Raw genomic sequence first — 11,233 nt, 5'->3', positions numbered from 1 at the left:
TCCTTGTCCAGGTAGGCTTAGATGAACACACACACACAACATAAAACATAAAATATATATATATAATTTCTTTATTTTTTTTCTTCCTGCCACCAACGGTTATCACGGCAGTAGCCACTGACACGCCGAACGATCAAACGCACACACGTACACAAAAAATGTTTTCTACCCCTACGCCAAACACACATATATAGAACAGTATACACACACACACGTCTCTAAGTAGATTTTTCTCGCCCCTTTAAAACATCCAATATCTTTAAATAGTCAGAACTTTATTCTCGGTCACAAAGAACATCTATACACCCTCACCACATGTTTGACCGATGCCTGACCTGTTGAATTCTTCAGCCAACGGTTCTCAACATACACTGATAAACAGTTTCGCCATGGGCTCTTAGGAGCACAGTTCGATTGTTTTTTGCTCTGCCTCTGTTCTGTTTTTGTTTTTCCAACGGATTTCCTTTTTTCTTCCTGAAGAGAAAGACACAATATGGTCCCATTATTCAATCGGATTTTGGTAATTTGTGCCTTTCGAACAAGTTGTAGATGAAATAAAAAACGATTTCTGTTCAATCTGCGTTCAGCTCCATTTCTTCAATTCACCAATAATGTTTTAATTTCAATTATCCGCACCAACGCACGGTTGCACGCCAGATGGTTGTACCTCCAACCGTGCTGTTCACTGCTGTGATTTTTGCTACTAAGGTATCGGTTAAACTTTTGATTAATCCACTACAAGATTATTCATCTTTCTATTCACATAATATATATATATATAATATATATATATATATATATATATATATATATATATATATATATATAAAACAAACAAATAATATTTACACCCATTTAAAAAAAATTCCCACCGATACGTATTGTTTAATCCAAGCTCAACAATCATTATTCAGTTTAATTTAACTAGCGAATTATTAATATTAAGAAAACTACACATAATAGAAATTTTTAAATGGCCTGAGCGCAAGGGTTTACATGTTGCCATTAATAAATTGGCCATGCAGCGTAATGATCCTTTATAGAATAGGAACATGGCCTGAAACTTTAAGGAAGGAGGCTAGTCAATTACATTGATCTCAGTGTGAAACTGGAATTTATTTTACCGATCCCGAAAGGATGAAAGGCAAAGCGGACCTCGGCGGAATTTGAACTCAGAATGGAAAGGCGGGTGAAATGCCGTTAGGCAGTTTGTCCGGCGTACTAACGATTCAGCCAGCTCACCATCTTTACAAGGATGTGTAATAAAGGTTAAACGCCGAAACAACAACAACAACAGCAGCAGCAGCAGTAGTAGCAGCAGCAGCAGTAGCAGCAGCAACAACAACAACATAAATGTAATTCTATACTTAGCCACTAGTACTCGAATACGTACAAAAAAAACTAAACTTTCCATTGGAAGCGAATGAGAAGCCGACACATACTAAAACAATTTCCTGCCATCCAGCCATAGTGTTCAGGGACCTATTGAAGGTTGGCAACGGAAAACTCTCCAGCCTGTCTTCAAGAAAAAAGAATTTCGATGCGGTTGACATCGCACCACAACGAAGCTCTGGCTGCCAGCGGTTATAAAGATTAGATAGGTTGCATGCTTGACTCGAATCCCATCAAGGGGAAACGCCATCAGAAATTATATGGTTCACACTCTTTCAGCCGAAGCGTAAAAACCTGAGTAGGTTACACGTCCTTTAGCTTAGTGAATAATCATTTACCTCGCACGAATAGGTTCCACAAAATATTTAACACTTTAAGAGTTTCTATTAGTTGTGGCTCCAATATAAAGGAAAATGTCAGTAGGTAATCACACGTCTGAAACAAAGACAGAATGCTCATACAGAGACAACACCACATGTCTCTATAAGACCATTACAACACAAGAAAGTCGAATACGAGGCAGACGTGGTGTGAAAGGAGGGCTCCTGCGGGTAATCAAATGCGCGGGGGTATGAGTGCGCGACAGAAGACCCTTTCAAGAGCAAATTTAGCAACCATATATCCTCTTTTATATCCAAGAGAGACACAATGTTACAGTCTTGGCCAGTCGTTGAAGGAAAGCGCCACGGATTGCAACATCAAGTAGAGAGTCCTGGAGAAGTGCAAACCTCACTTTAACAGCAGCAGAATGTATAAGCTAAGCTCGACAGAGAAAAGAAATAAGTTTAGAGCTCACATTTGGTTAACAACAATAACAACGACAACGACGACGACGATGAAAACACAACAAAAACAATAAGAATAACAAAAATATTAGATATCATGCAACCGTAGGAGACAGGAAAAAGTTATCTTACCTTTGTATCAACCACTATGTTTTCTTTGACATAATCCAATTGGAAGCTAAAGGCGTTGTCTAAAACGAAGCCTATTTCTAAAACTCTTACGTCATATGTTGTTTGAAAACTGATTTCTAACCATATATTCTGTTCGTCCTTAGAAACCCAGTTCTTGTTCGATCCTTTTAAAACATCGCGTGGCGGGGTAAGAGAACTTGAAGATTTAATCAATACTTCAACTGAATTGTAATCGAGTGTTATCGCATCACACGTCGCACCTGTATAACAAAGAGATTGAGTAGAAAAAAAAAATGTAATATAATTTTATCTACCTGTGATATAATTTTAACAGGCGCAAGCGTAGCTATAGTGGTAAGAAGTTTACTTCTAAATCACATCGTTCCAGGTTCAGCCCCACACGTTAGGTAAGATGGGAACCAAAGTCCAGTGAGTAGATTTGGTAGACGGAAACTGATAGAAGCCCGTCCTATATGTATATGTATACACACGCGCGCACACACATGTATATATATGAATGTGTGTGTGTGTATTTGTATTTGTCCCTCATCACCGCTTGACAACTAGCGTTGGTGTGTTTACGTCCCCGTAACGTACCAGTTCGGCAAAAGAGGCCGATACCATAAGTACCAGACTTTTAGAAAAAGTAAGTATTGGGGTCGATTCGTTCGATTAAAAAACACTGAAAGATGGTTCCCCAGTATGATTGCAGTCTAATGACTGAAACAAGTAATAGATAAAAGATAAAAGAGTTATATTGAATAACGAAATTCCCGAATGTATTTGTATCCACATTTTATCGTTTGCATTTCCCAAGCATGTAGGAGCCTCACTTATGACCTGTGGTTCTCTATCATTTTGTGTCATAATCTATCACCCACGTTTCCATATACAATACCGTAATTTATTGCCCGTGGTTTACTAAACTATTATATCATGATCTTCCATCTGCTTTTTCTTTGTTTTTTGAAGGTAGGGAAAAAATCAGCCCACATGGAAGACAACCTAAGATCTGCGGCTTTCAGAATCATGAAGACATGAGGTTACCTCTCGCAATAGCAGCAAAAGACGTATAAACAATGGGCGTGACGGTGTCTAGCTGCCAGGAATGAGCAGGGATCTGGAGAACTGAATAAATGAGAATGCGTGTGTGGGTATGTTTCTATGTGTGTGTGTGTATGTGCATGTGTGCGTGTGTACGTGCACGCGTTTGTGTATTGACGTGTATTTGTGTGTGTGTGTGAATAAAATCTTACCTGTTGTAAATGATATTGTTGTTTTAGGAGCTGAAAAATATAACGATAATATGTTTATTCATTATAAAGATTTCATGACGAGAAGGTTAGAAATGACTGGCGGACATTGGGATAATATCCTTATCTAAAATGGAGACTGAAGTGATTTCTATCACTCTTTCCAGGGTCGTTAAAATCTTAGGTTAGAAAAAATTCCATCTTTATGCAATTCTCTCAATAGTTATAACAATTAACAATCTTTAATAAATAGATTGTAATGGCTTAGAGGAATAAAAGCAGAACCACGACGCTTTACGGTGCTCTTGAGGAATGTGGAAGGAAATGTACGGGAGACCTGGAAACTTGAATATCTGAAACATAAAGGACTTTTGTAAAGAGGCCATAGACTAGATTATGGTGATAAAATAGGGAACTGATTAAATTTACAATTCCCATGGTAAATTTCATGGAATTTCATTTATGAGATTTCAACCACAATTCTTTAGTCGACGGAGGTGTTGACAGTTGCAGAGAAAACAGTAGAACTAAACCGGAAATCATGCTCTGAAGCGAACTTCGTAATTGTGTATGAATCCATGCGCTTATATTTACATATAAAGTTTTCATAACAAATCATAGCCAACAATATGAAACATACCGTCCATCTTTGTGTTAGCAGTCCGTCACCTCGTAATTGAAATTATCAAAGGATACTGATTTGTATTATAAGAAACAGTTGGTACTAGACTCCAAGTATTATAATGTTTCTTGTCTAACGGAAAATCATATGACATTATATGTCGCAGAATATAAAACAGGGTAAATATATATATCTACGAATAAGATGGTCGTGTAAAATATAGGTTTGTAGTGAATAAAAGCAGCGATGTGCATCAAAGCACTTTATGTTCGTTGGTGTATTTACTTGACTTATTATAATGCATGTTATGAAAAGTAGTGACAGAATGCCGTTTTTGATTTCAGTACACGTCTTGTTCATAATAAGTGTTCACACGATGCAGTAGATGTTTACTAAAATACGTATGTAAATATAATTCTGCGAATGAAATATGTTGCAACTGTGTTGTTGCATATTACTAAATATGTTATCTAAATATGAAATATAAGTAGAATATTTTAAGTATCTGTAAACTAAAGAATATATATGAGTGAGTTTGGACGTGTTTGCGAGTGTGTGTGTGTGTGTGTGTGTGTGTGTGTGGTGTGTGTGTGTGTGTGTGTGTGTGTGTGTGTAGGTGTCTCTGTGTGTATGTGTGTCTGAGTGTGTTTATGTGCATATGTATTTGTGTTTGTGTAAAGTACAAAAAAACTTACCAGTTGTAAATGAAGTAGAGGCTGAAAAATATAATGATAGCACATTTGTAATGTTTCAGTGTCGGAGTGATTTCAGAAACGTTATTTATTCAAATCATACATTGCAGAATGTTGTTATTATTGTTTGAAGCTCGTGACCACGGATTATTTCACAGCAGCCAACAGGTGTAAGTAGTTGTGAGATCCAGTGCAAGGACTTCATGACGGAAAGGTGAGAAACGAGTGACGGAGATTGGGTGAATACCCTATTCTGAAATGATTTCTGAAATGGCTTTCATTTCTTTTTTATGATCACAAAATATTCAGCTTAACAGAATTCTAGTTCTAATAAATAGATTCTAAAGTCATGGATGGAGTAATAAGAGATCTACGACTCTTTACAGTGCTTTCGAGACATGTAGGAAGAAAATATTTGAATTACCATGTGGACGTGGTAATTCAAATGTGTGCAACAGAAGGGATTCTGCCAAGGTCTCTGTGAACTTACAACGAAGCTTCTATCTAGGGTACAGACTAAATATACTAATCAATCAAATGAAATGGATGTTACCACCAAAGGTTTTTTTTTTTACCCCGTTTAACATCAAATTTCCATGATTGGTCGTTAATTGATCCGAGGTTACAGTCTAAAACAGTTGTCGAGGGAGCGATGGAGTGGGATTGAACTGGATAACATTTTGTAACGGCAGACGAAATACGGCTACGCATTTCGCCCGGCATGCTAACGTTTCTGCCAGCTCGCCGCCTTACCACTCCATTTTAATTAGTGTAATCAAAACTAGTGACACAACGATGTCGGTGGTTTCGGTATATGTTTTATTCCCGATTGCAATGCTAACATATAGCTGTACATTTTAACTACAATACGTGTGCATGTATAACATATTCCACGAACTCTCTTACAAGAACTGCGGCGCACATTATAAAATATGTTTTCTTAAATATGAAATATATGTATAAAATTACAAATATCTGTGACAACTGTAACTAAAGAATATATGTGTTAGTGTTAGGGTTTGTGTGTATGTGTGCGTGTGTATGTGTAAAGAAAATCTTACCTCTTGTAGAAGGAGTTGTAGATACAAAAGGAGTAGTTGTCGTTGCTGTAGCAGTAGTCGCTTTAGCAGTAGTAGCTGTAGCAGTAGTAGCTGTAGCAGTAGTAGCTGTAGCAGTAGTAGCTTTAGCAGTAGTAGCTGTAGCAGTAGTAGCTTTAGCAGTAGTAGCTTTAGCAGTAGTAGCTGTAGTTATTGCAATAGTAGTAGCTTTAGTTGTAACTGGAAAATATAACAATAATACGTTATCTCTCTATATATAAACGGCAGTTTGTCTGTGTGTGTTTCTGTGTGTCTGTTAGGTTGTACCCTCACCCTGACCACGGCTTTCAACCGATTCTGATGAAACTTGACACACACATAGCCCAATGTCATAATTCAAAACTAACGCAGCGAAAATTTTGAAAAGTTCCCCCAGTTCTGAAACAAATCGATAAATTCGACATGGGGTCGAGAATCAGAAACACAAACCACAGACTGTCTAGGGGACGCAACTCGACCTTTTTAACTAAAAAAAATTTACCATCATTTTTTTTCCATTTTTTGACTATAACTCTCTAAAAATGCTTTATAGTTATTTCCCTTACAAACCCGAGCAACGCCGGGCGATACTGCTAGTTTGTATTAATTTCTAGACTGGAAATTCAGAAACGTTAGTAATTCTTACTTAACTCTGTAGGTTGTTGCTGTCACAGTATGAAACTCATATCAATGGACTATTACACAGCAGTCTACAAGCGTAGCCTTTGCTAGATTTCGCGCAAAGATTTTAAGATGAGAATGCTACAAATGATTGACGGAGATTGGGCGAATATTCTAATCTGAAATGGTGTCTGATATGACTTGTATCCCTCTTTCCAGGGCCGTGAAAATTTTAGCTTGGGAAACATTCCTTCTTTATGCAATTCTCTCAATAGATATAAGAATGAACAGTGTTTAACAAGTAGATTGTAATAGATTGTAAATGACCGAATTAGAAGAATAAAAGTACAGCCACGACTCTGAACATTGCTCTCAAGGAAAGCGGAAAGGAGAAAATATTTATCGTCTGAGATGGTCGTGATTGGGAATCCAGCCAGAAAATATAATGACGAATGCTTCTGATAGACCCTAAGGAGGAAGTGCCTGAGGATTATATGCTCACGACCCTGCCAAGAATAGAGGGTGGAGAACTGGATGGTTGGCCATTTCAAACATTTTTAGCTGAAGAATATATGTGTTAGTGTACTTCTAAGTGCGTGCGGGAGCGCACCTATGTGTATGTTTGTGTGTAAGAATGTGTGTGTGTGTGTGTGTGTGTGTGTGTGTGTGTGTGTGTGTGTGCGTGCGTGCGTGCGTGCGCCGTGCGTCAGTGTGTTTGTAAAGGAAAACTTAATTGTTGTACTTATTGTAGTAGTTCCAGTTGTTGTGAAACATAATAATACGTTTATTTTTAATAATTCAGTGTTTGTGTGGATTCAGAAACTTTAGTTATTTACATTATATACTGTAGACTATTGCGCTTTTTGTTTGAACCTCATGGACATGGACTATTGCACAACACTCAATAGGAGTAGCCAGTTGTTTGATCTCGCGCAAGGAGTAATGACGAGTAAGCTACAAACAATTGGCAGAGATTGGGTGAATGTCCTCATATGAAGTGGTGTCTAAAATTGCTTTTATCACTCATTTCGTGGCTATCAAAACCTCAGGTTACGAAAACGTTCGTTTTTAATGCAATAATCACACTGCTTACATGAATGATCACTGTATAACAAATAAATTGCAATAGATTAGTATGGGACTAAGAGCGGAGACACAACTTATTACGGTACTTTCGAGAAATGTGAAAGGGGAAATATACATAACCCGGAGACGTGGAACGATTGAAACAAAGGAGATTCTGCTGAAGTCTCTATGGGCTGGAATGAGGTGTTAAATCGGTGAACAGCTTAAATTTGCTAATCCTTTAAAAAGGATGCTACCTTCGAAATATAGTCACGCATTTTCATGTATCAAATTTTACTGACAAGTCGTTAGTCGACACGAAGTTAAGGTAGGGTGCGAAGGGATAGGATTAAACCGGATAACATATGGAGCGAACTTCGTTGTCATACCGTCACGCATGCACCGAAATTCATATAACAGGACCATGGAAGGCTATACTCAATGGAATGGATGTATCATAGATATTTGGGTTGGTAATCCATTACTTAGTTTTTGAAATTCTTAGAGGATCTTTATATGAAGAATAAGGCACAGCTGACGTCAAAATCCAAGCATTATAATGTTTTTCTTCTTAAGTAGAGTCATCTGATTTTATATGTTTCTTTATAGAAAACAGAGTAAATGTCCCCAGCCCATATTCCTGCTCATCGCTATCGAGATAGAGATGGCTGTCTGCAAGTATGCGCCCCCTGGTTCAGATTGGCTGTTTTGGTGCATCTCCCTTGCATCTCTCCAGAGCAATGCTTTTACTCTTTTTGTCTGCTGGCGCTAGGGAGGTAACTTATGAGATCGTTTAACTGGAGATTTCATGAGAGGGCTTATATATAAAATAGTGTAAATATATATCTACGAATAATGTCATGTAAAATATAAGGGCTGAAATGGATAAGTGCAACGATGTTCATTAAATCACTCCATCTTCTTTGGTGTACGAATCTGACCTAACAAAATGGATATAATGAAAACCAGTTTCACAATGATGTCGGTGGTTTCTATATATATAAAACTGTAGTTGTGTGAGTGTCTGTCCCCTTCGATTTAGATTCCTAACTACTCCCACATTTTGAGGTGCAGTTTAACCAAATTCGGGTATCTTATAGTCGTGATTCATATCGAGCCCGTCTGAGTATTAGCGCGCGTCTACGATGAGTCTACGATTTTAAAAATAATTTAACATCATTTTTTATTCCATTTTAATGCATAATTTTTCGTGTGTCGATGGCGGCGGAGTTGGCGTCCATGGTCACACTTGCACCTGTTTGCTTCTCCCCCTTCTTCCCTCCCACGTGAAGCTGTGGGGAAGGGAGTGTAAGGAAATCAACGTCGTAAAGCGTTGTCAAGGAGACCAGCGTTCTTTTAGAACAACGACTTCATGGCTTGAAGACACCAAAACAGAAATGGCTAAGAAAGCCCGAATTGGCATCTATAAGGAAATTAACTCTCTAAAAATGCTTATATAGTTATTTCCCTTACAAACCCGAGCAACGCCGGGCGATACTGCTAGTTTTATTTACAAGAATATCATATGAAATGTAAGTACAATATTTCATTGAGCGAGTGTGTTTGGATGTGTTAGTGAGAGTGTTTCTGTACGCTAGTTCGTGTGCGCGTGTGCATCTGTGTGTTGTGTGTGTGTGTTTGTGTGTGTGTGTGGTGTGTGTGTGTGTGTGTGTGTGTGTTTCTGTGTCTGTGTTTGTGTGTTTGTGTGTTTGTGCTTGTGTGTTTGTGTGTGTGTGTGTTTGTGTGTGTGTGTGTTTGTGTCTCTGTGTGTGTATGTGTTTGTATGTGTGTCTGTGTGTGTGTGTCTGTGTTTGTGTGTTTGTGCTTGTGTGTGTTTGTGTGTGTGTGTTTGTGTCTCTGTGTGTGTTTGTGTCTCTGCGTGTGTATATGTTTGTATGTGTGTTTGTGTGTGTGTGTGTCTGTGTCTGTGTACGCGTGTGTTTGTATGTGTGTTTGTGTGTATGTGTTTGTGTGTGTGTGTTTGTGTGTGTTGTGTTGTGTGTGTGTTTGTGTGTGTGTTGTGTGTGTGTGTGTGGTGTGTGTGTGTGGTGTGTGTGTGTGTGTGTGTGTGTGTGTGTGTGTGCGTGCGCGCGAGCGTGTGTAAGTAAACACTTACCTGTTTTGGCTTTTGTTGTAGTTTCAGGCCCTGCAAAATATAACGATAGTAAATTGTTTTTGTAATAATTCAGTGTTTGAGTGGTTTCAAGAAACATTACTTAGCTAGCTTATACATTGTAGATTGTTGCTATTATTGTTTGAAGCTCACAGTTATGAACTACTGGATAAATGTCAGCACATGCAGTCAGAAATTACATCTAGTACAAGGATTTTATGACTAGAATGCTAGAAACGATTAACGGAGCTTGAATGAATGTCCTAACCTGAAGTGGTGTCTGAAGTGGCTGTCATTGCACTTCTAGTGGCCTTAAAATCTCAGCTTATGAAAAATATCGTTCTTTATGATATATTCCCACCAATGAACTGTGTTTAACAAGTAAATTTTAATGCCTCAGTTTGAGTAATAACATCGTATCTACAATTCCTTTCGAGGCTTACGAGAAATTATTCATAGATCGGGGACATCGGATTAACTCCCCCACGGATAATCACGCAGTTTGTTTCGTTTATCCATTTTCACTGACAAGTGGTTGGTCGATCCAAGTTTATGGTAAAAAAAAAAAAACCCAGTTGTTGAGGGTACGATGCTATCCAATTAAACCCGATAACATGTGAATCGTATTTCATTACTGTACATGCGCAGAAATTTACCTATAACTTGATCGTGATAGATGAAATCCAGTTGCATGAAACGCACCATTGATCTTTGGATTGATGATCCGTCACCTCGTCTTCGAAATTCTCAAATGATATTGATGTCAAGAATAAGGCACTGCTGACGATAGACTCTAACTATTATGTATTTTTCTCTTAACATGTCGCAGTATAGAAAGCAGCAGATATTCACGAACTCAACAGTATAATATAGGGTTGTAATGAATAAAAGCAACAATGTACATCAAGCCACTCCTTCTTCATTGGTGTAATCAATATCAGTTACGTAAGGATGTCTAGTTTCGGTGTTTACCATGTTCATAAAACGAGTGCTGTGTTCACATGCAGTAGTACCTTTTTACTGGAATACATGTATATAGATAACATATTCAAGGAACTATGCCGCAACAACTGTGCAGCAGATTACCAATTTTTTCCCTTAAAATATGAAATATAAGTATGATATATCAAACGCTTCTCCTCACTACTTTAGAAATATAATTATCCAGTATGCTAATACAGTTTTTCTCACAGCGCGTATACTTTGAATGAATCAAAATATTTCGGTTCACAACTTTTAGTACATTTGTTCCCTTCTTAACCATTAGTTTTTGTGTGTAATAGGCTACCGCAGGTAATTTTCCCTATTCATATATTCGCCTTGTTATACCTGGTATTGCTTATGCAATCAACATTTTTATATCACTCTATCATCTCTGTTCATAAAACTACTGGCGCTATCATGTTTTGTCTCAGAGTTATAAAAAGACTGAAGCATGTCTGAAGTTTGTCACCATACTTACCAATGATCAGAATCACCTCA

The 11,233-nt window shown here is 37.8% G+C and overlaps 1 protein-coding gene across 1 annotated transcript in view; it reads right to left on the bottom strand.

Moving 5' to 3' along the window:
- Positions 1-2,300: 2,300 nt before the first annotated feature.
- Positions 2,301-11,233, bottom strand: part of LOC118764670 (SCO-spondin-like) — a 109,862-nt gene continuing 100,929 nt past the window's right edge. The window contains exons 36-40 of the mRNA XM_036505672.1: positions 9,755-9,784; positions 5,938-6,153; positions 4,880-4,900; positions 3,566-3,595; positions 2,301-2,569 (exon numbers count right to left, since the gene is read on the bottom strand). Of these exons, the coding sequence (XP_036361565.1) occupies positions 2,301-2,569; positions 3,566-3,595; positions 4,880-4,900; positions 5,938-6,153; positions 9,755-9,784 (566 nt within the window). The remainder of the gene's footprint in view (positions 2,570-3,565; positions 3,596-4,879; positions 4,901-5,937; positions 6,154-9,754; positions 9,785-11,233) is intronic.

This window comes from Octopus sinensis, linkage group LG9 (genome assembly GCF_006345805.1).
Source record: "Octopus sinensis linkage group LG9, ASM634580v1, whole genome shotgun sequence".
Classification (NCBI taxonomy): Eukaryota; Metazoa; Mollusca; class Cephalopoda; order Octopoda; family Octopodidae; genus Octopus; species Octopus sinensis.
Note: the sequence above shows the minus strand (reverse complement) of the source record. Positions and strands in the feature narration are given on the sequence as shown.